Source organism: Hyla sarda, chromosome 6 (assembly GCF_029499605.1).
Source record: "Hyla sarda isolate aHylSar1 chromosome 6, aHylSar1.hap1, whole genome shotgun sequence".
NCBI classification, from domain to species: Eukaryota; Metazoa; Chordata; class Amphibia; order Anura; family Hylidae; genus Hyla; species Hyla sarda.
Window position 1 is genome coordinate 294,641,635 of NC_079194.1, and position 25,064 is coordinate 294,666,698.

General features: G+C 44.1%; 1 protein-coding gene across 3 annotated transcripts in view; it reads left to right on the forward strand.

The window, feature by feature from the left end:
• GAS2 (growth arrest specific 2) overlaps positions 1 to 25,064 on the forward strand; it is a 92,874-nt gene that overhangs the window by 23,383 nt on the left and 44,427 nt on the right. For all 3 annotated transcript variants that reach the window (XM_056527808.1, XM_056527810.1, XM_056527809.1), the window contains 3 exons: positions 139 to 298; positions 3,285 to 3,409; positions 18,451 to 18,592. In XM_056527808.1, the coding sequence (XP_056383783.1) occupies positions 148 to 298; positions 3,285 to 3,409; positions 18,451 to 18,592 (418 nt within the window). In that variant the 5' untranslated portion in view covers positions 139 to 147. The remainder of the gene's footprint in view (positions 1 to 138; positions 299 to 3,284; positions 3,410 to 18,450; positions 18,593 to 25,064) is intronic.

The following is a 25,064-nucleotide window of genomic DNA, read 5'->3' on the forward strand; positions in this document are numbered from 1 at the left end:
TGATCCTGCAGGGGGCGTACAGTGAAGACATAGAGCTCTTCATGGATCACATAGATAGGACACAGATCACAAATGAGGACAAACAGTGGACTGTACAGACATACTAAATGTTACTGTGTTTCCTTCTGTTTGTGGCAGGCATCCTCCATGACAATGATGTGCCCCACAGTAAGCCCCGCACCTCGGGGGCCGGGCCTCTCTGACATGCATCAATACAGCCAATGGCTGGCCATACGCCATGAGGCCAATCTGCTTCCCATGAAAGAAGACCTGGCTCTATGGCTGACAAGCATGCTGGGTAAGAGACGCTGAACACCAGGATTGCCATACTGCTTTTGCAATTAGTGTTTTCTAAAATCTAAAATAATACTAAGAACTAATAATTACAATAAATAAATAACTACTATAATACTATCCCCTATGTATAAGAATATCACTGCTATAATACTGCTCCTATATACAAGAATATAACCACTATAATACTGCTCCTATATACAAGAATAGAACTACTATAATACTGCCCCCTATATACAAGAATATAACTACTATAATACTGCTCCTATATACAAGAATATAACTACTATAATACTGCCCCCTATATACAAGAATATAACTACTATAATACTGCTCCTATATACAAGAATATAACTACTATAATACTGCCTCTTATATACAAGAATATAACAACTATAATACTGCTCCTATATACAAGAATATAACTACTATAATACTTCTCCTATATACAAGAATATAACTACTATAATACTGCCTCCTATATACAAGAATATAACTGCTATAATACTGCCACCTATATACAAGAATATAACTACTATAATACTGCTCCTATATACAAGAATATAACTACTATAATACTGCTCCTATATACAAGAATATAACTACTATAATACTGCCCCTATATACAAGAATATAACTACTATAATACTGCCTCCTATATACAAGAATATAACTACTATAATACTGCTCCTATATACAAGAATATAACTACTATAATACTGCCCCCTATATACAAGAATATAACTACTATAAAACTGCCTCCTATATACAAGAATATAACTACTATAATACTGCTCCTGTATACAAGAATATAACTACTATAATACTGCTTCTATATACAAGAATATAACTACTATAATACTGCCTCCTATATACAAGAATATAACTACTATAATACTGCTCCTATATACAAGAATATAACTGCTATAATACTGCTCCTATATACAATAATATATCTACTATAATACTACTCCTATATACAAGAATATAACTACTATAATACTGCTCCTATATACAAGAATATAACTACTATAATACTGCCTCCTATATACAAGAATATAACTACTATAATACTGCTCCTATATACAAGAATATAACTACTATAATACTGTCTCCTATATACAAGAATATAACTACTATAATACTGCTCCTATATACAAGAATATAACTACTATAATACTGCTCCTATATGCAAGAATATAACTACTATAATACTGCCTACTATATACAAGAATATAACTACTATAATACAGCTCCTATATACAAGAATATAACTACTATAATACTGCTCCTATATACAAGAATATAACTACTATAATACTGCTCCTATATACAAGAATATAACTACTATAATACTGCTCCTATATACAAGAATATAACTACTATAATACTGCCTCCTATATACAAGAATATAACTACTATAATACTGCTCCCATTTTACAAGAATAAAATACAGCTACTTATTACTGCCACCTCCATCTGTAATTCTTTTTAGTGACTTTAATAAAAGGGGCGGGGCATTAACAACATCTCTTCTCACAGGGTAACAATATATGGCGGTATTTAAGTAGATGTAATCAGTATATGCAGCCTCCAGCCTCGTCCTGTGTCCTTGTGCCGTTTCTCTAAAAGTGTCTTAATGTATTTTCCATTTTTCCCTTCCTGCGGCGCGGCCGGTCTCCTCATTTACACTAATATAGGTGACCTGTAAAATATGTAAGAAATGGTTCAACCTTCTAGAGCCATAAAGGACGGTAGATTGAAAGCCGACACCTAATATATTTTATATTGGATACAGATGTTCTGTGCAAAAGTTATTTATACTGTGAGAGCTCATACCAGAGATGGTAACATGTAGGGAGTAATAAGGACTAAAGAGATACAGCTTAGTATGTCCATGCCTGCAAATCTGCATAATTACCTGAAGGCTGAAGGGGGCGCCAGAGATAGGTATAAGTAATGTAATGTATGTACACAGTGACCCCACCAGCAGAATAGTGAGTACAGCTCTGGAGTATAATACAGGATATAACTCAGGATCAGTACAGGATAAGTAATGTAATGTATGTACACAGTGACCTCACCAGCAGAATAGTGAGTACAGCTCTGGAGTATAATACAGGATATAACTCAGGATCAGTACAGGATAAGTAATGTAATGTATGTACACAGTGACCCCACCAGCAGAATAGTGAGTGCAGCTCTGGAGTATAATACAGGATATAACTCAGGATCAGTACAGGATAAGTAATGTAATGTATGTATACAATGACCTCACCAGCAGAATAGTGAGTACAGCTCTGGAGTATAATACAGGATATAACTCAGGATCAGTACAGGATCAGTAATGTATGTACACAGTGACCTCACCAGCAGAATAGTGAGTACAGCTCTGGAATATAATACAGGATATAACTCAGGATCAGTACAGGATAAGTAATGTAATGTATGTACACAGTGATCTCACCAGCAGAATAGTGAGTACAGCTCTGGAGTATAATACAGGATATAACTCAGGATCAGTACAGGATAAGTCATTTATCAAATCCTGTCCAGAGGAAAGGTTGCTAAGTTGCCATTGCAGCCAATCAGATCGCTTCTTTCATTTTTCATAGGCCTTTTCAAAAATGAAGGAAGCGAGCTGATTGGTTGCTATGGGCAACTCGGTAACTTTGCTCTGGACAGGTTTTGATAAATCCCCCCGAAGACTACTTCCCCAACATACAGTCGGTGCCCATAGTGTTACAGTGGGGGATACATCAGACAGTCAGGTCTCTATCTATTATGGACAGACATAGATTTGTGATAAAATTTGCTAATATTTTCAGCCTTTCCTTTTAATAAATTTGGTTTAGTTTCCTTGGATTCTTTGACCCTTTTCAAATTTGGAGAATTCAGCGCAGATTTGTTGCACTTCATCATTTAGGTCTTTTTGGCACAGTAAAGACTACCTGCGGCCATGATGTTTGACCTCTTGGTTTTCTTGGCAGGGAAGGAGGTAACGGCAGAGACGTTCATGGAGAAGCTGGATAATGGGGCCCTACTGTGTCAGCTGGCGGAGACTCTGCAGGGTAAATTCAGAGAGAAGCTCATGGAGACCCGTAAGACTGACAAGGTGAGAGGCGCACGTGTATTATGATGTTGTGAGGAGGAGGAGAGATGTCCTTTATTATACCTGGACTGGAGCCTCGGTCCTTTCCTTTTGGAAGAAGGGCTGGTTAAGCAACATGGCAGCGGGGAATTCCTGTCTCGTGTTCCATGTTGCTCTTCGAGGGATAAAGACCCTTCTGTTCTGTAAGGAAGGGGTGTGAAGTGTTTCCCATCATAGATACTGATACTATCACTAGGACACGTCAGCAGCCTCAGTAGGGGTTGTGACATTTGGAGCCTTATTCCTTTCTTTTCAGTGCTTTTCCCAAAAAGAAAGGACATTTGGAACATCCAGCATGAAGGGGCTCCAGCATTGGATAAAGCTTAATACATCTCAGTATCTACCATTCACCCAAATGGTGCAAGATTTATCACACACTGTACTATCATGGTCATCTGGTTATATATCAGCTTAGAAAATGGCTAAGGAGAGAAGAGAAAGGCTGATAAGAAACCTGTAAGAGTATTGCTTCTCTGAGGGACATCACTGATACTTCAGTGGTGGCCCAGTACAGGAGGTGTTACCCCGTGCTCCTGCTGTCCTGTCAGGCAGCCTCCTTCAGTGTCCCCAAGGCTCATGCACTTTTCCCCATTGTAAATATGTTTTACCATGTAAAGTGTTATAAAATGTAATGTTGCTTTAAGAGTTATACCATGTGATATGTCATGTGATCGTTACCCAGTAGGTACCAGTGACCAGATGATCCCAGGGGTGACCTATGGGCTCCCTGCTAGTCTCCCCATATAAGCCCTGGGTGGAGCTTCTCTCTCTTTGAGCTCTGCTCTTCGGCTGAGGTCCAGTGCAGTCGCCTAGTGTGTATGTCCAGAGTAGTGGAGGCCTCAAAGTCCAGTCCTGCAGCCGCCATCAAGCCAAGTCAGTCCCTGTCATCTGTCAAGTCAGGGCGGTCTGCATTCAATTGTCCAGTCCTACTACAAGTCCCAGCAAGCCCTTAAGGTCTCTGCGTCACTGGTCACCTCCTTGGACCCTGGCTGAACTGTATAGACTTTACCATCTGTCTACTCTCAGTAAAGCTACCGTTGTCCGTAACTTGGCGTCTGAGTCTTTATTGCCCCCGTGCCTAGCCCAGGATCCAGCGGTATACCTTCAGGTGGTTTTAGGCTAAACCACGCCCAGGCGTTATGTGGTGTCTGGGGTGTTGCAATAGAGTATGAAGGGTCTGGTGATATTAACCCTTGGTTGTCCTGCCGCCAACCGTCCCAGAAACGGCAGGGAATAAACGGAATGTCCACTGCAGATTTTATGAATAAACTGAAGAACTTTACTTAAAGATTTTATGTAACAGTCTTTATACATAACAGTCTCTTAAGAGGTAACCGGGATGCAGGTTCCTCACAGGTTTTGCTGGGACTTTGAAGCAATGAGCTTTGATGCAGGCCACGGTGCTACTAATTATAATATTTTAGCTGGTAGTAGTCACACAGGATTTGATAGATTGAGCTTTTAGGTAACTCACGGTTTAGTGGCTGCAGGTTCTTAGGCTTTGGCCTAGATGACTTGAGATTTCTGCTGAGATGTGCTTGGCTTTGTAGTGCAGGAACATGAGAGCAAGAGCAGGAGAGTGAATTGACTACAGCCCCTTATATATTAAGGAGGCTAGACTAAGCTCATTGGTCAGCAAACCTGTAAGTCCTGAACCCAGTGAACTCTGGGTACACCACAGGACCCTGGAAGGTTGACCTGCTAAAGTCCTATACAGGTCACATGACCTGCTAAAGTCCTATACAGTTATAATACCTATATATTAAATAATATATACAATTGATATGAGGCGACCAAATGCCCTGTAGGAGAGCCCTATGGGAATGGAGGGACTCTGGCTGAGGGGACTTTAGACAGGGACAGGACAAGATCCTGTACAGTGATACCACAGTTACAAATATAAGGGGTTAATGCCATCTGCCCCAGGGTAAACAACATCTGCCTTGCACAACACACCCCGCCACCACACCAGGACACTGTATAGCAGTGTTAATCAACCCCTGTGCCTCCAGCTGATACAAAACTACAACTCCCAGCATGCCCATAGAGCCAGGGTCAAAGTTGAACTTTCATCTGGTCACAAATCAGCTTAGAAAATGGCTCAGGAGAGAAGAGAGAGGCTGATAAGAAACCTGTAAGAGCATTGCTTCTCTGAGGGACATAACTGATGCTAGGACGTGGTATAGCAGTGTTACTCAACCACTGTGCCTCCAGCTGTTGCAAAACTACAACTCCCAGCATGCTCGAACAGCCAGGTTCAAAGTTGACCTTTAATTTGGTCATGAATCAGCTGAGAAAATAGCTCAGGAGAGAAAAGAGAGGCTGATAAGAAACCTGGAAGACTATTGCTTCTCTGAGGGACTTAACTGATACTAGGACACTGTATAGCAGTGCAACTTATCCAGTATGCCTCCAGCTGTTGCAAAACTACAATTGTTTTAAAACTACAACTTCCAGCATGCCCATAGAGCCAGTGTTAAAGTTGACCTTTCATCTGGTCATAAATCAGCTTAGGAAATGGCTCAGGAGAGAAGAGAGAAAGGCTGATAAGAAACCTGTAGGAATATTGCTTCTCTGAGGGACTTAACTGATGCTAGGATGCAGTATAGCAGTGTTATTCAAGCACTGTGCCTCAAGCTGTTGCAAAACTACAACTCCCAGCATACCCAAGCAGCAAGGGTCAAAGTTGACCTTTCATCTGGTCACAAATCAGCTTAGAAAATAGCTCAGGAGAGAAGAGAGAGGCTGATAAGAAACCTGTAAGAATATTGCTTCTCTGAGGGACCTAACTGATACTAGGATGCTGTATAGCAGTGTTACTTAACCACTGTGCCTCCAGCTATTGCAAAACTGCAATTTCCAGCATTCCCGGACAGAAAAATAGAAAATGATTTGCAATACTGATGATGATGACAGGTCAGGACAACTTCATCTGCACCATAGAGAAAAACTCACATTGTTCTATCACTGAGAAGACGCTTGGCATCACATGGTCTTTGTGGAACGTCCGGAATGTGTGTGCGGAGTAATCCAATAATGAGTAGGAAATATAGGTCAGTAGAATGTCATTTCCCATCAGAGCGCTGCTGTATTATATATATAATGTAATGCTTCTATTATTTACTATGATGATTATAGCGCTCCAAGGAAAACTAACAGAAACAGGAAGCAAAGCTCCTATGTATTTCATGGTTACAGACTACAGTATTATAGTAGTTATATTCTTGTATATAGGAGCAGTATTATAAAAGTTATATTCTTGTATATAGGAGGCAGTATTATAGTAGTTGTATTCTTGTACATAGGAGCAGCATTATAGTAGTTATATTCTTGTATATAGGAGCAGTATTATAGTATTTATATTCTTGTATATAGGAGGCAGTATTATAGTAGTTATATTCTTGTATATAGGAGCAGTATTATAGTAGTTATATTCTTGTATATAGGAGCAGTATTATAGTAGGTATATTTTTGTATATAGGAGCAGTATTATAGTAGTTATATTCTTGTATATAGGAGCAGTATTATAGTAGATATACTCTTGTATATAGGAGCAGTATTATAGTAGTTATATTCTTGTATATAGGATCAGTATTATAGTAGTTATATTCTTGTATATAGGAGCAGTATTATAGTAGTTATATTCTTGTATATAGGAGCAGTATTACAGTAGTTATATTCTTGTATATAGGAGGCAGTATTATAGTAGTTATATTCTTGTATATAGGAGCAGTATTATAGTAGTTATATTCTTGTATATAGGAGCAGTATTATAAAAGTTATATTCTTGTATATAGGAGGCAGTATTATAGTAGTTGTATTCTTGTACATAGGAGCAGCATTATAGTAGTTATATTCTTGTATATAGGAGCAGTATTATAGTATTTATATTCTTGTATATAGGAGGCAATTTTTATTAGTAAAAAACAAACAGAAATATTACAGTACACTTGACCAAAATTATCAAAACAATATCAAATATTAAAAATCATACACTTCCATTACAAAAGAAACAATAATGTTAACTTAGAAAAAGCCCATTGCTTTTAAATGAGAAGAAAAGTAAATAAATGAACAACACAAAAGCATCATGAAGGTAAATATCATTCTATATACACATTCCTCCATAATGAACGATTTTTCTCATCCTTCCTGACCTCCAAACACTTGATCCACCTCAGCTCTGACATGATCAGGTCTACTGCTCTCCTATCATGGAAGGGTTCACTGTACATGGAGACTCGGGTCCTGGTGTGCCAATGATAGTATTTTATGACAGATATGATGATATATAACGTCTCCCGGTCAATGCCACTTACACTAGATGTTACACCGTAAATTATTTCTGAGTATTTTAGGGTCTGTAGTCTCGGGATTCTTAGCTTGTTGGATATCGTCTGCCATATGTGTCGCCCTCCCCAGCACTCCGATATAAAATGTGTCATGGTCTCCTCCTCCTGACACCCCAGGGGACACTGGCGATCTGACACACTCAGGTATTTTAAATTCCCTCTTACGAACAGTTTCCCATGCAGTGACAGCCAGGCAATATCATGGAATTTTTTCGGGAGCCTCACACTGTTTAGAAGCCTCAGACTGTCTCGTAAAATGGCGGATGTACAGTCCCTTAGTGCTGGCTGTAAAAAGAAAAAGGTCCTACAAACCCTGACATACAGGTCCTTACGGGTCTTACTCTCAATATAGGACTTCTCAATGCGCCATCTCTTCAGACATCTGAGTCCGTATTCCAGGTATGGGGGGAGGTAGTCACGCGTCCATCTCCCCCTCTTGAGACTGCCACCTCGCACCCAAGACTCTGCAAAAGGCAATATCCAGTCCCTGATACTATTCGCCCACAGGGAACTGTTGTTTGAGTCCAGGCAACCAAAATTTACTTTTAGAAACATGGAGTCAAAGAACACCCTTGGATTCAGCATATCCAACCCACCCTCTCTCCTCTGTAGGTAGGTGATCCCTCTTTTTATTGGGTTCAACCTGTTCCCCCAAAACATTTGGAAGAACAGGCTAAAGAGCCGAGCGGAGAAACATTCTGGCAAAGGAAAAACGACAGAGACATACAAGAAGACGGGGACCAGGTAAGTCTTCAACATTTTAACCCTTTCTCTATAGGTCAGCCTCCAGTTCTTCCATCGCTGAACCTTTGCATTTCCGGCTTCCAATTTCTCTTCCCAATTTAGTTTGGCGTTATCGTCCCTCCCGAATTTGACCCCTAAGATTTTAATATAGGAGGAGGCTCTCACAAATTGGGGCAGATCAAAGTCTGGATCAGTATCTGATACCCAGAGAGCTTGACTCTTCTCAAGGTTGACCAGAGACCCTGAGGCCTCCGAGTAACTTCTGATGGCCGCAGACAACATCTCCACCTCACGAGGCTCAGATATCACTACAGTCACATCATCCGCATAGGCAACAACACTCAGGGGCAGGCAGTGGGGGACCGGCACCCCCTGAAAACCACACTCCTGCAGTGACCTCAGAAACGGGTCTAAGGCAAATACATACAGCAGCGGACTCAGTGGGCAACCTTGTCTCACCCCCGCCTCAACCCTGAAGGTGTCACCCTGCCAACCATTGATCAGAGGAAAGCTCTCGGCCTCACAATACAAAGTCTTCAGCCAATCGATGAATTGTCCCGGAATACCGTACTTTGACAAAGTGGCCCATAGATACTCATGATCTACTCTGTCAAAGGCTTTAGCCTGGTCAAGACTCACAACATATCTCCCACACCTCAGGGCTTTACATCTCTCAAACATCTCCCTTATGGAGATCACTGCCCCAGAGATGTTCCGCCCTTTTACTGTGCCATACTGACAGCCTGCCAACAGTGCCGGGGACAGACAAACTAACCTAGAAAACAGGATCTTTGCCAGAATCTTTCTGTCGACATTCAAGAGGGCAATCGGCCTCCAGTTCTTGATGTCACTCGGCTCTTTACCTTTAGACAGCAGAATCAGCGAAGACACTCTCATGGATGGAGGCATCAGGTGACTTTCTAGACAATTTGTGTAAACATCCACGAGGATTGGAGCCAAGAGGTCTCTGAATGTCTTATAGAATTCTGCTGTTATCCCATCTGGACCTGGTGCCTTCTTCACATGTAACTTATCAATGGCCTCTTTGACCTCCGCCACCGTCAATTCTGCTGTCAAAGGAGAAAAGTCCAAATCATTAGTATCAGGGAGCGGAGTTGTCTCCAAGAATTGGGTCATCTTTTCTCTATCCAAAACCTTCCTCTGAAACAAGTCAGCATAGTACGATCTCACCACCCCCAGGATACCCTCCCGAGATTCCTGCAAAACACCCTGGGAGTCAGTGAGACCGGTGACAGATTTATTTGCCACCCGCTCCCGGCAATTCTCAAAGGGATCAGGAGACCCTAAAGACCCATAATCCCGTTCAAGAACCAGGGAGGTATACCTGCTGTACTGATACTGCCTTATCTCAGATTTCAGCCGGTCTATCCTTTGTTGGTCCCCACCCGCCGAATATAGTGACTCCAATTCTTTCCGCAGCTTGAGATACTGGCCATACTTGCTCCTCCCCTTTTTAAAGGACAGTCTCTTTAAGAGGGTTCTGATCTCATCCTTGACATCCTCCCACCAGGCGGCCATATCATCATAGAAGTCCACCCGCTCTAGCTGGCTCTGCATGAAGGAATAAACACATTTCTGGACATAGACATCATCCAAGATACTGGAATTAAGCTTCCAGAGCCCCCTTCCAATATCTGGGCGCTTAGTGACACCAAGATGGAAAACTAAGGCCATGTGATCTGAATAAGGGACAGTTTTCTCATTCCTATCACTAATAAATTCTTCAGGACGCACAAACGCCATATCTATTCTACTGCTCCTGTTAGAACAGGTGTATGTGAGTTTTGGTTTCCTTCTACCCTGTGTGAACACATCACTCAGACCGGACTGCAAGATCATGTTATTTAGGACCTTGGAGTCTCTGGCCACCGCTCTGCCTGAGGACCTGTCACCTGATGTCCTAGTGACATTAAAATCCCCGGCCATTATAACAGGAACAGATGTGAATAGATATGGCTTGACATCATTAAATAGCTGGATCCTTTCGGTCACTGTCTGTGGGCCATAGATATTTATGAGCCGGAGTCTTCTACCATGGATAGTGACCTCCAAAATCAGACACCTTCCCATGACGACCTCTGTCATCCTATGTACTGTCACATCCCTGGTGGTAAACAGTATGGCCACCCCGGCATAAGGCTCCACAGCCAGTGACCAGAAAGAAAGACCAGACGTCCATTCCCTCTCAGCCTCACGTAAGTGTCCCAGTGTAGTCAGGCGCGTCTCCTGTAAGAAGATGACATCTGCGTCCTGGTCTCTAAGATGGTCATAGACTATGTGCCGTGTCCTCCTCACTTTAATACTGTTCACATTACTAGAAAGGACCCTTAAAGTAAACCCAGCCATGATAAGACAGAAGAGCAGAGACCTGATCCCCATCATCACAAGTCAGAGTCTGAGTCCCGCTGGCCACCACCTGTCTCCATATCTGACTCTACATTGTCTTTCACACTCTGCGGTTTTCTTTTTATTGGGGGTTGGTCCCTGGTGTCACCATCACATTCACCTTCTATTCTTTTCAATTCAGTGTCCAGATCTCCCTCGGACTCTGACAGAACCTCGTACCTGTTGGACACCACCATTACTCCTGCCCTGTTGTCAGCCCTTTTCTTCACACTGATATTATTCTCCCCCTCAGGCCTGCGGGAGGACTTGTCTTTTTTCCTCCTTTTATTTTGCTGCATCCTATTCCCCTCAGACACAGAAGAGGATACCCCCGGCTGCTGCTGGTCCTGTGGTACAACCTCCATGTCCCCCTGTGTGCTCTCTGACTGCTGAGGTGTTGGTGCAGTGTTACTCACATCTGTCTGAACCTCCTGTCTGGTCAGTATAGGGTCTGATAACAAAGCCTCCTCCTCTACAGCCTCTGCCCCCGCCACAAGGTCCTCATCAGGAAGCTCCCGGCAGATGTTGTGCCAGGCATTGGGACAGTCCCGGTGAGGGTGACCGATCTCACCGCATAGATTGCATCTGATGTTCTGGCAATCAGCACTTACATGACCAGTCTCACCACACAGGTTACACTTTACCACAGTACAGGTGTTAGCCAGATGTCCAGGTTTACCACATTTAAAACACTTTCTGGGCTGACCGGGGTAGAAGCAAACACCCTTCTCTCTGCCAATAAAGAAGGAATTTGGCAGATGTTGGGTGATGTTCCCGTGTTGGCGCAGCTTCACCAGGACCTTCCACCCTCCAGTCCAGATACCGTCATCATCTCTGTTCTTGGTGAGATCAGACACCAGGTCACAATGTCTGCGGAGCCACACCACAATGTCCTGGGGGGGAACAGCTTCATTCCAGAAGATAATATTGATGATAACGGTATCTGGCTTGGATATGGGGATAAAACTGAATTTACTCCATCCATCCTTGTCTCTGAACCTGGGGAAGTTGGACCAGAACCTATCCAGATTAGACATGAGCTTAAAGCTGACATCATAGCCCTGTCTATCTGGTAGGTTTATTACAGCCAAGATGTCCGCTGGCACAAACCCCATCTGGTGGCACAGGAGCTCCCTCACCACAAACCTCCTATCTGGAAGGTCCTCCTTGGCACCTCTGTGCCGAAATCGCACAACATTCCTCCTTTTAAATGCCTGGCCAGTGTAATTGGCGCTGGAGGTGAAGGATGGAGCACCACGGCTCCAGGCATTTCTAGGAGGAACCTGGCGGGTACCTGTGTCCTGTCTTACAGGGTTGGGGTCTACTCTAGGGGGCCCTGCTACAGCTGCTGTGCTTGTAGGTAAAGGGGGGAAATCCTGCACAGTATTGTGTACAACATCACCTGTCCCATCCACCTCTATATCATCATCAGACACAACACCCCACACAGATTGTGCACCCCCTCCAGCCACCGACCCCTCAAGAACATCACAGTCCGCACCCTCAGTCCGTGCCCCAACATCATCACAGTCCTCACCCCCAGTCCGTGCCCCAACATTATCACAGTCCTCACCCCCAGTCCGTGCCCCAACATTAGAGCTCTGCTCCATCACCCCATCACCTTCATACACCGGCAAATGTCCACTGTCCTCCTGATGCACTGGGACTTCTGGGACTTGTAGTGCCTCTGCAGGTAAGTGAGTTGCAGGCTCCGGAACAGCTGCAGGTCTCTGAGGTTGCTGCTCCTCGGGCTTATGAACATGCCGATCCTTGAAGGTGAAACTTGGGGGTTTTATAAGGGGTCTTGTCACCTCCTGGGGCTCATCTGGGGTGATGACAGATGCCACATCCGATCTGGGCTCTGCACCAAAACTCAGCTGGTATTGGGAAAAGCGTTCCTTATTCCTATAGGATTCCGCCAAAGGTCCCATCCTCTCCAGTATAGAGTCCATCTCGCTCACTATGGTGGCCAGCTCTGTGCTCAGTGCATACAGTTTATTATCATGCATAGTTTTGTATTGTGGATTTGCTGTCTTCAGTTTATATACACAGTCTATCTGCATTTGCAGCATTTGTTTTTGATGCTTCAGCTCCTCCATCCTCCTCACCAGTGCTGGGATCTCCTCCGCCAGCTGTAGCTCTGGTGCCCGGGCGGTCTCTTTGCCCTGCTGGAGGGGTCTGGACAGTCTCTCAGGCTGGGTGAACACAGAGGAGCCATGGCTGCTTGTATCTCCTGAGGCCCGGCCACATACATTAGGGTCTGGGGCAGGAACAGTTTTGCAAACACTTTCATATTTCTCCACAGATTTCCCTGGTGTCACCTCCATGGACTTGTCAGTATTGTGGCTCTTACCTCCGGCCTGGGATCTTGTGCGGCCTGAGCGGGTCATGCTGGAGACCACCTCTTGTTGTTTCAGGTTCTCCTGTAGTGTCTGTCTCTCCAGAGATGTCCTCCTCTGTCTCTGTGCTGGAGAGTGGAGCTGCACACCTGCTGCCTGTGATCCACTCTGCCCCAGCTCCTGTGCACCTCCATGTAATCCACTCTGCCCCAGCTCCTGTGCACCTCCATGTGATCCACTCTGCCCCAGCTCCTGTGCACCAACATGGCCTCTGTTAGCAGACTTTGGAGTTCCCACAATGGATTCTGTCTTGAATTCAGTCATATTACCATCACACTGTACACCATGGCTGGCAGACTGTTCCACATCACATTCCTTACACATACTTGCTGCTGCTGCTGCTGCTTTCTTTTCTTTACATACATCCATTGCTGTATTTTCCTTCTTTACAATGGCTGGACTTACATGCTCAATATTCTTCTGTACTGGAATGACTTTAGGATTTACATCCACATTAGAAGAAGCCTGGGAGTTTTCCCCCAGTGTAGGCCGAGAAGCCTGGGCCTTGTTTGGGGAGCTTCCCCGCCCAGGGTGGCCCCGCCCTGGGCTTTCTCCAGACATCAGGAGAACCACAAACACACAACCTCACAGCTAGGAGGCAGTATTATAGTAGTTATATTCTTGTATATAGGAGGCAGTATTATAGTAGTTATATTCTTGTATATAGGAGCAGTATTATAGTAGTTATATTCTTGTATATAGGAGCAGTATTATAGTAGGTATATTTTTGTATATAGGAGCAGTATTATAGTAGTTATATTCTTGTATATAGGAGCAGTATTATAGTAGATATACTCTTGTATATAGGAGCAGTATTATAGTAGTTATATTCTTGTATATAGGAGCAGTATTATAGTAGTTATATTCTTGTATATAGGATCAGTATTATAGTAGTTATATTCTTGTATATAGGAGCAGTATTATAGTAGTTATATTCTTGTATATGGGAGCAGTATTATAGTAGTCATATTCTTGTATATAGGAGCAGTATTATAGTAGTTATATTCTTGTATATAGGAGGCAGTATTATAGGAGTTATATTCTGGTATATAGGAGCAGTAGTATAGTAGTTATATTCTTGTATATAGGAGGCAGTATTATAGTAGTTATATTCTAGTACATAGGAGCAGTATTATAGTAATTATATTCTTGTATATATGAGCAGTATTATAGTAGTTATATTCTTGTATATAGGGGGCAGTATTATAGTAGTTATATTCTTGTATATATAAGGGCAGTATTATAGTAGTTATATTCTTGTATATAGGGGCAGTATTATAGTAGTTATATTCTTGTATGTAGGGGCAGTATTATACTAGTTATATTCTTGTGTATAGGTGCAGTATTATAGTAGTTATATTCTTGTACATTGGGAGCAGTATTATAGTAGTTATATTCTTGTATATAGGAGACAGTATTATAGTAGTTATATTCTTGTATATAGGAGCAGTATTATAGTAGTTATATTCTTGTGTATAGGTGCAGTATTATAGTAGTTATATTCTTGTACATTGGGAGCAGTATTATAGTAGTTATATTCTTGTATATAGGAGACAGTATTATAGTAGTTATATTCTTGTGTATAGGCGCAGTATTGTAGTAGTTATATTCTTGTACATTGGGAGCAGTATTATAGTAGTTATATTCTTGTATATAGGAGACAGTATTATAGTAGTTATATTCTTGTATATAGAAGTAGTATTATAGTAGTTATATTCTTGTACATAGGGGGCAGTATTATAGTAGTTATATTCTTGCATATAGGAGCAGTATTATAGTAGTTATATTCTTGTATATAGGAGCAGTATTATAGTAGTTATATTCTTGTACATTGGGAGCAGTATTATAGTAGTTATATTCTTGTATATAGGAGAAGTATTATAGTAGTTATATTCCTGTATATAGGAGGCAGTAGTATAGTAGTTATATTGTTGTATATAGAAGCAGTATTATAGTAGTTATATTCTTGTATATAGGAGCAGTATTATAGTAGTTATATTCTGTACATAGATGGCAGTATTATAGTAGTTATATTCTTGTATATAGGAGCAGTATTATAGTAGTTATATTCTGTACATAGATGGCAGTGTTATAGAAGTTATAGGTCTGGTCACTATAAGCCCTTCTGTCCTCTAGGTTGATGTCCATTAGTCAGATACAGCCGGTCTACACTATGAGGGGAAACTTTAATTATTCTGGACTGGCGGGTTTATTACTCCATTTAGTCGCCAGTCGATTACGCTGGGAGCGCAGAGCTAAATAGTTTCCATCTAATCCCATTCAGCCAATTCATTTGGAAAAAGTAAACTATAAAAGTCGTTCTTTCTCTGGTTTCACAACAGCGGTGGAGCGGGGATCCCCCAGAGCTTAAGAGAAGTGAACCTGACAGGATGGTTGGCGGGTGACATCATGTGTTTTCCTCTCACTTTCACATCCTGCATTAAACCACATGTACGGCCATCAGCGAGACAAGATTTTGGCGGAGCGGCGGCGGGGGAGCCATTATCCTGATATTTGAGCGCAGGCTGGTGGGCACCTCTGCTTCTAGATATTTTACACTATGTCAATATAATTCTCCCTCACCACATGGAAAGATAATTATTCAGCTGGAATCTGCGAGCGCCGCCCCTGTTATCAGACTTGGGTTTGGAGAACGTTTTTAAATTCTATCCTGAATTTATTTTTAGTTTTTTAACCTTAATTTACATAAGACCTGTAAAGTTGTTTCATTGACAGCGCCCCACCTGTCTAAGGGTTGCTTCTGGTATTGCAGCTCAGCTAGGAATATTAGCTAAGCTGCAATACCACACACAACCAGTGGCAAGGTGTGGCGCTGTTTCTGTAGGAAAAGAGCCATAGAAGAAACCATATTAACATTGCAGAACTACTGGGCACTGGGCCTCTTGTTAAATGGCCTTCCTATAGTGGCCAGCAGAGGGGGCTGGAGGAAATCAACCCCAGTGCCCTGATTTTTTCTGTTTATGTTGTTTAAGCTGGGCGGGTTTCAAGGATTTGTACCAAGTCATTATTTTTGGATTTTTTTTGGTTAGTTCAGCTTTTTTACTGAGGTGTATAATTTTTTATTTTATTTTTTACCTCTGACACTGACAGATCATGAGACCAAGTCGGGAGAAGTATGTGCTTAGCAAGTTCTCTCCCAGCTCCGTGTCACATGATCTAGACAGACTCATAATGTAAGTTTATGGGGCCGTCCAGTCGAGCATTTAGATCCTGACCGATAACTTTTTAAATATCCCCAGTGTTACAACTAGCCCTCCCTCCAGACACGCTGGCCGCGAGTGCTCTCCTGCCTCGTCCTCCTCTGCTGGCGGTGCCGCGGTTCACATCGCGGGACGCGCCCGCATGCGAACGTCGGGTTGTTACTCACCTCCTGCTTCCTATACTGTCCCAGGTCGCCGGCGTGTGTGTACCCGCCATCTACGGCGCATGTGCGCCGGCTCTCTGCGATTTAAAGGGTCGGTATGCCCTTAATTGGTTACTGCTGCTCGCTGACACTATAAGTGTCAGCACTTCCGGTTTCCCCTTGCCGGATCTTTGTGCCCCACAGCCTTAGAGAAAGCATACCATGCCAGTGTTCTGCCTTACTGTGTACCAGACCTCCTTGCTACGTTTCCTGTCCATGCTCCAGTGCCGCCTGTCCTGACCTTCCTGCCTGTCCCCGACTATGAGTTTGCCTTATCCTTCCTGTGCCACGCTTCACCTCGGCAGCCTGTGTGGACAAGTCATATCAGGGGTAGCGACCTGGGTGCCGCCTGTCGCAGCAAGTCCATCCCGCTTTGCGGTAGGCTCTGGTGAAAACCAGCGGCACCTTCGACTCCACTCCCTGGTATGGCCCACGCCGTCATCCACACAGGCTCAGCGGATCCACTTCACTACAGCCGTTCAACCCAGGACTTTCTTCTTTCCTGGCTCCTTTCAGCTGTAACGCTGCTGGATGTGGAACCCCTAACCTGTGTGGCAGATGACACGGGCCGCATCAGGGACACCCAGGTCGCTACCCCTGATATGACTCGACCACACAGGTAACTGGGCAAGATGAGGTACAGAAGGAGGAGACAGAGGCGTAGTTGGACCTAGCAGAAGGTCAAGGCAGGCGGCAAAGATGCGTAGTCAAATAACTTAGCGGAGGGTCAAAATACACGGGCAAGGCAAACAGACAATTGGGAACGCTTAATCTCATGCTAGGGGCAGGGAGAAAAAGGCAGAGCTGCCTTATATCATTTTGGCAGAAGGACCAGGCACCAATCAGTGGTGCACTGGCCCTTTAAATTTCCTGAAGCTGGCGCGCGCGTGCCAGGAAGCAGAGGCCGGAGCGGAGGCAGGTGAGAAGGGGGTCACAATTCGCATGCGGACACGTCCCGCAATGCAAACCGTCCGCCCGGACGGGAGAGCAGGGAGGTGAGCGCTCAAGGTCGCACCGGACTAGAGCGCTCACCTTAACATCAGCTCACAGCTCACTGAGGGATGAGGTTACATGCTGTCTACACAAGTCTATGGGTAGGGGAGGGATGGAGAGAAAAATGGGAAGGAAAGTGATTGGAGAGAGAACCAAAAGCAAAACAAAGAGTCCGCAATGAGAGTACATAAAAGCGTACTGGATAAGATCTCACTCTACGGCTTGATTGATGGCTTACATTACTCAGTACTGCTCTATAATATCCTCCATGCTGCTGCTGCTTCTGAGGGTGTGCTATAGAAATATAGGGGAGCAGGATTCCTTCTCCTGTGTATGTGTGTGTGTACAGTAGATGTAAGATCTTTTAATAGATAGTCTACTGGATGAATAGTACAACTCAAGGGGTGAACCAGAGTGTTCCATTATGGTGACTGTCATGCAGGTATGGAGGAAGGGATCACATGACCCAGTAACTGAGAAAGGAGCCCAGGGAGAGATAACATGGTTGACAATACTGTCAGACTTCACGTCTCAGCAGTCTGGTGCACAGACAGGGGGACCATATTGCTTATTTTAGCATATGTATAACGTTCTTGGGGCATTTTAACTCTTTGATAACCAATCAGTGCATCATTATTATATAATTGTGCAGCTTTTATTTATGAATTTACATTGTTGTTTCTGCAGGATTTGCCAAATAAGAGGATACCGTACCGCGCCAATGCCCCGTCTGGGTCCTTCTTTGCCAGAGACAATACGGCCAACTTCTTGTCCTGGTGCAGGAGTATCGGTGTTGGGGAGACGTGTTTGTTTGAGTCAGAAGGACTAGGTAAGAAAATCCATTGATTCATGATGTCGCTAATGTATAAGATCACTTTGTAAAAAGATTCAGGCGTAATTATTATTTATTGATAATGTATTGAGGGTCCAGCAATGTCTGAAAAACTAAGGCTCTTCTGACCATTCAAGAGTCGCAGTTGTGACCTTCTATCCAGAGGAGGGATTGTGTTCTGGTGGTCTATGGATCTGACCTGTGTTCTGGTGGTCTATAGATCTGATGTGTTCTGGTGGTCTATAGATCTGATGTGTTCTGGTGGTCTATAGATCTGACCTGTGTTCTGGTGGTCTATAGATCTGATGTGTTCTGGTGGTCTATAGATCTGATGTGTTCTGGTGGTCTATAGATCTGATGTGTTCTGGTGGTCTATAGATCTGACCTGTGTTCTGGTGGTCTATAGATCTGACCTGTGTTCTGGTGGTCTATAGATCTGACCTGTGTTCTGGTGGTCTATAGATCTGATGTGTTCTGGTGGTCTATAGATCTGATGTGTTCTGGTGGTCTATAGATCTGATGTGTTCTGGTGGTCTATAGATCTGACCTGTGTTCTGGTGGTCTATAGATCTGACATGTGTTCTGGTGGTCTATAGATCTGACCTGTGTTCTGGTGGTCTATAGATCTGATGTGTTCTGGTGGTCTATAGATCTGATGTGTTCTGGTGGTCTATAGATCTGGTGTGTTCTGGTGGTCTATAGATCTGACCTGTGTTCTGGTGGTCCATAGGTCTGACCTGTGTTCTGGTGGTCTATAGATCTGACCTGTGTTCTCGTGGTCTATAGATCTGATGTGTTCTGGTGGTCTATAGATCTGATGTGTTCTGGTGGTCTATAGATCAGACCTGTGTTCTGGTGGTCTATAGATCTGATGTGTTCTGGTGGTCTATAGAGGAGGGATTGTGTTCTGGTGGTCTATAGATCTGACCTGTGTTCTGGTGGTCTATAGATCTGATGTGTTCTGGTGGTCTATAGATCTGATGTGTTCTGGTGGTCTATAGATCTGATGTGTTCTGGGGGTCTATAGATCTGATGTGTTCTGGTAGTCTATAGATCTAGTGTGTTCTGGTGGTCTATAGATCTGACCTGTGTTCTGGTGGTCTATAGATCTGATGTGTTCTGGTGGTCTATAGATCTGATGTGTTCTGGTAGTCTATAGATCTGACCTGTGTTCTGGTGGTCTATAGGTCAGACCTGTGTTCTGGTAGTCTATAAATCTGGCCTGTGTTCTTGTGGTCCATAGATAGGACCTGTGTTCTGGTGGTCCATAGGTCAGACCTGTGTTCTGGTGGTCCATAGGTCAGACCTGTGTTCTGGTGGTCCATAGGTCATACCTGTGTTCTGGTGGTCCATAGATCTGACCTGTGTTCTGGTGGTCCATAGATCTGACCTCTGTTCTGGTGGTCTATAGATCTGACCTGTGTTCTGGTGGTCCATAGGTCTGACCTGTGTTCTGGTGGTCTATAGATCTGACCTGTGTTCTGGTGGTCCATAGGTCTGACCTGTGTTCTGGTGGTCTATAGATCTGATGTGTTCTGGTGGTCTATAGATCTGATGTGTTCTGGTGGTCTATAGATCTGACCTGTGTTCTGGTGGTCCATAGATCTGACCTGTGTTCTGGTGGTCTATAGATCTGACCTGTGTTCTGGTGGTCTATAAATCTGGCCTGTGTTCTTGTGGTCCATAGATATGACCTGTGTTCTGGTGGTCCATAGGTCATACCTGTGTTCTGATGGTCCATAGGTCATACCTGTGTTCTGGTGGTCCATAGATCTGACCTGTGTTCTTGTGGTCCATAGATCTGACCTGTGTTCTGGTGGTCCATAGATCTGATCTGGGTTTTGGTGGTTCATAGATCTGACCTGCAGAGCTTCGCATTATCTGAGATGTGGCGCTGCGATCTCTTTAGCTAGTCTATAACTCCCGTATTTCCCACATCTTCTTTCCTACAAAGGTTTCATTGATTTAGCTCTTTTTCTTCTATGTTCTATAAAAGATCCATTAGTCCAGAAAACCTGATAATCTGGCCTCCTTCCAGTCCCGGGGCAGCCGGCTCAGAAATTTACTGTACATTTATTTTCGGTATCATTTTTCCTTTTTCTATTGAAGCGCCTTTATCAGGTCTCATCACGTTGTGGAGCACATGACGCCTTTCAGGCTGACACATAAAGAAGTGATATTTTCATCAGAAGTCAGATAACAGGAGGCAGGATAAATGGGAGCAGTGTCTACGGATGAAAAGGCTTCTATCCTTGCCTGGACTGACACCAGATCCCTCCGTGCTGCGTCCTCTTTCTACCCTCTTTGTGAAAGTGACTGGGAGTATCGCCTGGATGATCTGCTCCATTGTCAGACGGACTGTGATAAGGCATTGAGGATTCTCCACGGAATAAGACTTCACTCTCGTCTCCGTATCTTGTCAGGCCTCGGTGACAGCGCCACTTTCATCGCATCACAGAGTAGGGGATCCATTTACCGTCACAGTCACTACTGACAAACACTATCAAGGTCTTAAAGAGTCATTTCCATAAAACTTTTCTACTGGAATAAGACATAATGTCCTCCTCTGGCTTAACCCAACCATCTCCCCATTGATAAGAACCACTGGGCTTCTTCCTTTCGGCTGCCTTGGTCCACAATTGACCTATATCATTATGAACCAACAGCCCATGTCCGATATAGTCAACGTCCCCCCCCAGATCTTCACAAGGATGAGGGATCTGACCATTGGGCCCCACTCCACCATGACAACCATCAGCAGCAGGTTATTTTAGGACATGAATAGTCTATGAATATTTTGGTTCCCTGTGTCAATCAGTGTTCACTTCTACACAATGATGGTGACGTGGTCCTCAGTGGAGATGGGTGACCAAAGTATCTGCTATGCATCATGGCTACATGCTTGGCCCATCCGTATTCTGGATTTTCCAGCCATAAGATGTCTTTTTTTTTTTTACCCATTATGTTTCACAAGTGACCTGTATCAATATGAACCACCAGGAACCATGCCTGGTATACTCAACGGCCCCCCGAGATCTCCACAAGTATGAGGGGTGTTACCATGGGGTCCTATAGTGTGGCCACACTCCACCATGACAACCATCAGCAGTGGGCTATTTTAGGACATGAAGAGTCTATAATTTTTTTTATAGCCCCTGTGTAATTCAGTTCATGATAGTGATGTGGTCCTCAGTGGAAAATGGCCCCCAAAGAACCTACAATACGTCATCGCTACACCCTTGGCCCTTCCGTATTCTGGATTTCCCCAAGATGAGAACCACTTGGCGTCTTCTTCTTTCGGCTGCCTTGGTTCACAAGTGACCTGTATCAATATAAACCAACAGGCACCATCCCTGGTATAGCCATCGGCACCCTGAGATCTCCACAAGTATGAGGGGTGTAACCGTAAGGTCCTATAGTGGGGCCCCCACTCCACCATGACAACTATCAGCAGCCGGTTACTTTAGTTTAGGACATGTAAAGTCTATGATCATTTTGGCCCCTGTGTCTTTCAGTTTTCATGTCTACACAATGATGGTGACGTGGTCCTCAGTGGAGATGGGCCCCCAAAGACCCTGCTATGCATCATGTCTACACCCTTGGCCCTTGCGTATTATGGATTTCCCAGCGATAAGGACCCCTGGCCGTATTCTTCTTTCGGCTACCTTGGTCCACAAGTGATTTGCATCAAGAGAGGATCCTATAGTCTCCAAACTGCGTGCCTCCAGGTGTTGCAAAACTACAACTCCCAGCATGCCCGGACAGCCAATGGCTGTCCGGGCATGCTGGAAGTTGTAGTTTTGCAAGAGTTTGAGGTCCACAGTTTGGAGACCACTGTAATGATGATAAGCCATTTTAATCTGATCAGTATGGCCAGCTTTATAGTTGCAGCTCTTAATCAGGTCCATCAGTGCCACCACCCAAACTCTCTGCAGACTAGTGAACTTGTTGCAGAACAAGAGACGCCAACATATACCGTGACGTACTGGTAAGGTACCCATTCACTTTTTGAAGCCGTTTATGTGCAAAAATAACTCTTTCTCGGGATGTGCATGAAAGAGGTTCTTAAATAAAACTATCACCCAAGACATGTAACTCACTCTAATATAGTGTTATTACAAATTTTACTACGTGATTTACCCTTGACAGGAAGTTGTGTAGTCCTCTCAATGTCAGTGTGGTGTTGTCTCAGCAGCTCACCCACTCCTTCCTCTCTCCTGACAGTAAGTTGTGTAATCCTCTCATTGTCAGTGGGGTATTGTCTTAGCTGCTCCCTGGCTCCTCCCTCTCTCTCCACACAGGAAGTTGTGTAGTCCTCTCAATGTCAGTGTGGTGTTGTCTCAGCAGCTCACCCACTCCTTCCTCTCTCCTGACAGTAAATTGTGCAATCCTCTCATTGTCAGTGGGGTATTGTCTTAGCCCCCCCTGGCTCCTCCCTCTCTCTTCTGACAGGAAGTTGTGTAGTCCTCTCAATGTCAGTGTGGTGTTGTCTCAGCAGCTCACCCACTCCTTCCTCTCTCCTGATAGTAAGTTGTGTAATCCTCTCATTGTCAGTGGGGTATTGTCTTAGCCCCCCCTGGCTCCTCCCTCTCTCTCCTGACAGAAAGTTGTGTAGTTATCTCATTGTCGGTGGGATATTGTCTTAGCAGCTCCCTGGCTCCTCCCTCTCTCTCCTGAGGGGAAGTGGTGTAGTCCTCTCATTATCAGTGTGCTGTCGTCTCAGCAGCTCCCCGACTCCTTCCTCTCTCCTGACAGAAGTTGTGTAGTCCTCTCGCTGTCAGTGTGGTGTTCTATTAGCAGCTCCCCATCTCCTTCCTTCTCTCCTGACAGGAAGTTGTGTAGTCCTCTCATTGTAAGAGTGGTGTTGTCTCAGCAGCTACCTGGCTTCTCCCTCTTTCCTGACAGGAAGTTGTGTAGTCCTCTCAATGTCAGTGTGGTGAAGTCCTCTCATTGTAAGAGTGGTGTTGTCTCAGCAGCTACCTGGCTCTTCCCTCTTTCCTGAAAGGAAGTTGTGTAGTCCTCTCTTTGTCAGTGTTTTTTGTCTCATCAGCTCCCTGTCTTCTTCCTCTCTCTCCTGATATTAATTTGTGTAGTCCTCTCATTGTAAGAGTGGTGTTGTCGCAGCAGCTCCCTGGCTCTTCCCTCTTCCCTGACAAAAAGTTGTGTATTCCTCTCTTTGTCAGTGTGGTGTTGTCTCAGCAGCTCCCCGACTGCACCTTCTCATTAAAACTAGTATTTGCCCATTGCATGAAAAACAACGTGTCGGGGTTGATGTTCTTGCAGCACAATAGTTAACCCTTGGCAGTGGCACAAAAGTGGATTTCACGTTCCAGAGACTGAACCTTTTTCAGTGCACACAGAATGAGATTTTTCGGCGCGGCCGACTGCGATCTTTGGATCTGTTTGTGACGGACGATTCATCTGAACAGAAGATTTGTCTTCCACAATAAATTATTCTGTACAATGACAACAGATTGAGTGTAAATTACGTCCAATGACATAAACGACATAATACTGAGGGCCGCGCCGCGCTCATTCACTTCACACCATCAAGTAAAAAAAGGTCAGAATTTATTAATGGATTAATCCAAGCGTGGGGGCCATTAATCATAAATGGCGCAGTCCGCGAGTAGCTCGTGCGCTGACAGCGCTCTAGACAGCCGCCTGGCTCCTCCACAGAATACATTATAAAATCTTATAGATTACAGATGCTCCACGTTCCACAGGAAATCACAATCCAACATTTGGCTGGAGGCCCGAAACGCGTCTGCTGCTCGGCGCGCCTGGTTCTTTAAGGATATTTTTACTATTCAGATGTAAGATTTTGTCCAACAAGTGACTGCAGGACCAACGGGTGTCCGGGCATGCTGGGAGTTGTAGTTAGAGGAACCCACCATAATCAGAAGGGCAAAAGATGTTTTCTGGGTCATCAGTAGACAAGCCTCTTTGAGAGGTTCTGTTATTAAAAATCCTGTTAAAATATAATAGGTATATCTGGTCCGGAGAAAGCTGGGTGACAAGTGGTGACCATTGGAGACTTGATAGGAATTGTCAGCTTCCTGCAACCCCCCAAACAGCTAATCTGTTACAAAATGCAGTGATACCACCCCCTCCGCTCAATATCATCGTGTAGCTAAGCAGAATCACCATTGCAGAATATAAGAGCGGCGGCCATGTGAGTTGTCACCAAACTTTTTTTGGGGGGGAGGGGTGGAGTCTTCTTTAGCGATTGTCCTATCTTATGTCATTAACTTGTTTCAACTGCTGTATAATTATAATTTATGCAACTTTCTAACATACTGTACCCCCAAATACACTGTGCCATTGTGCCCCCAAATTTTTCCACTGTGCCCCCAAATGAACTGTAGCACTGTGCCCACAAATTAATCCACTGCGCCCCCAAATAAACTATACCACTGTGCCCCCAAGTGAACTGTACCACTGTGCTCCCAAGTGAACTGTACCACTG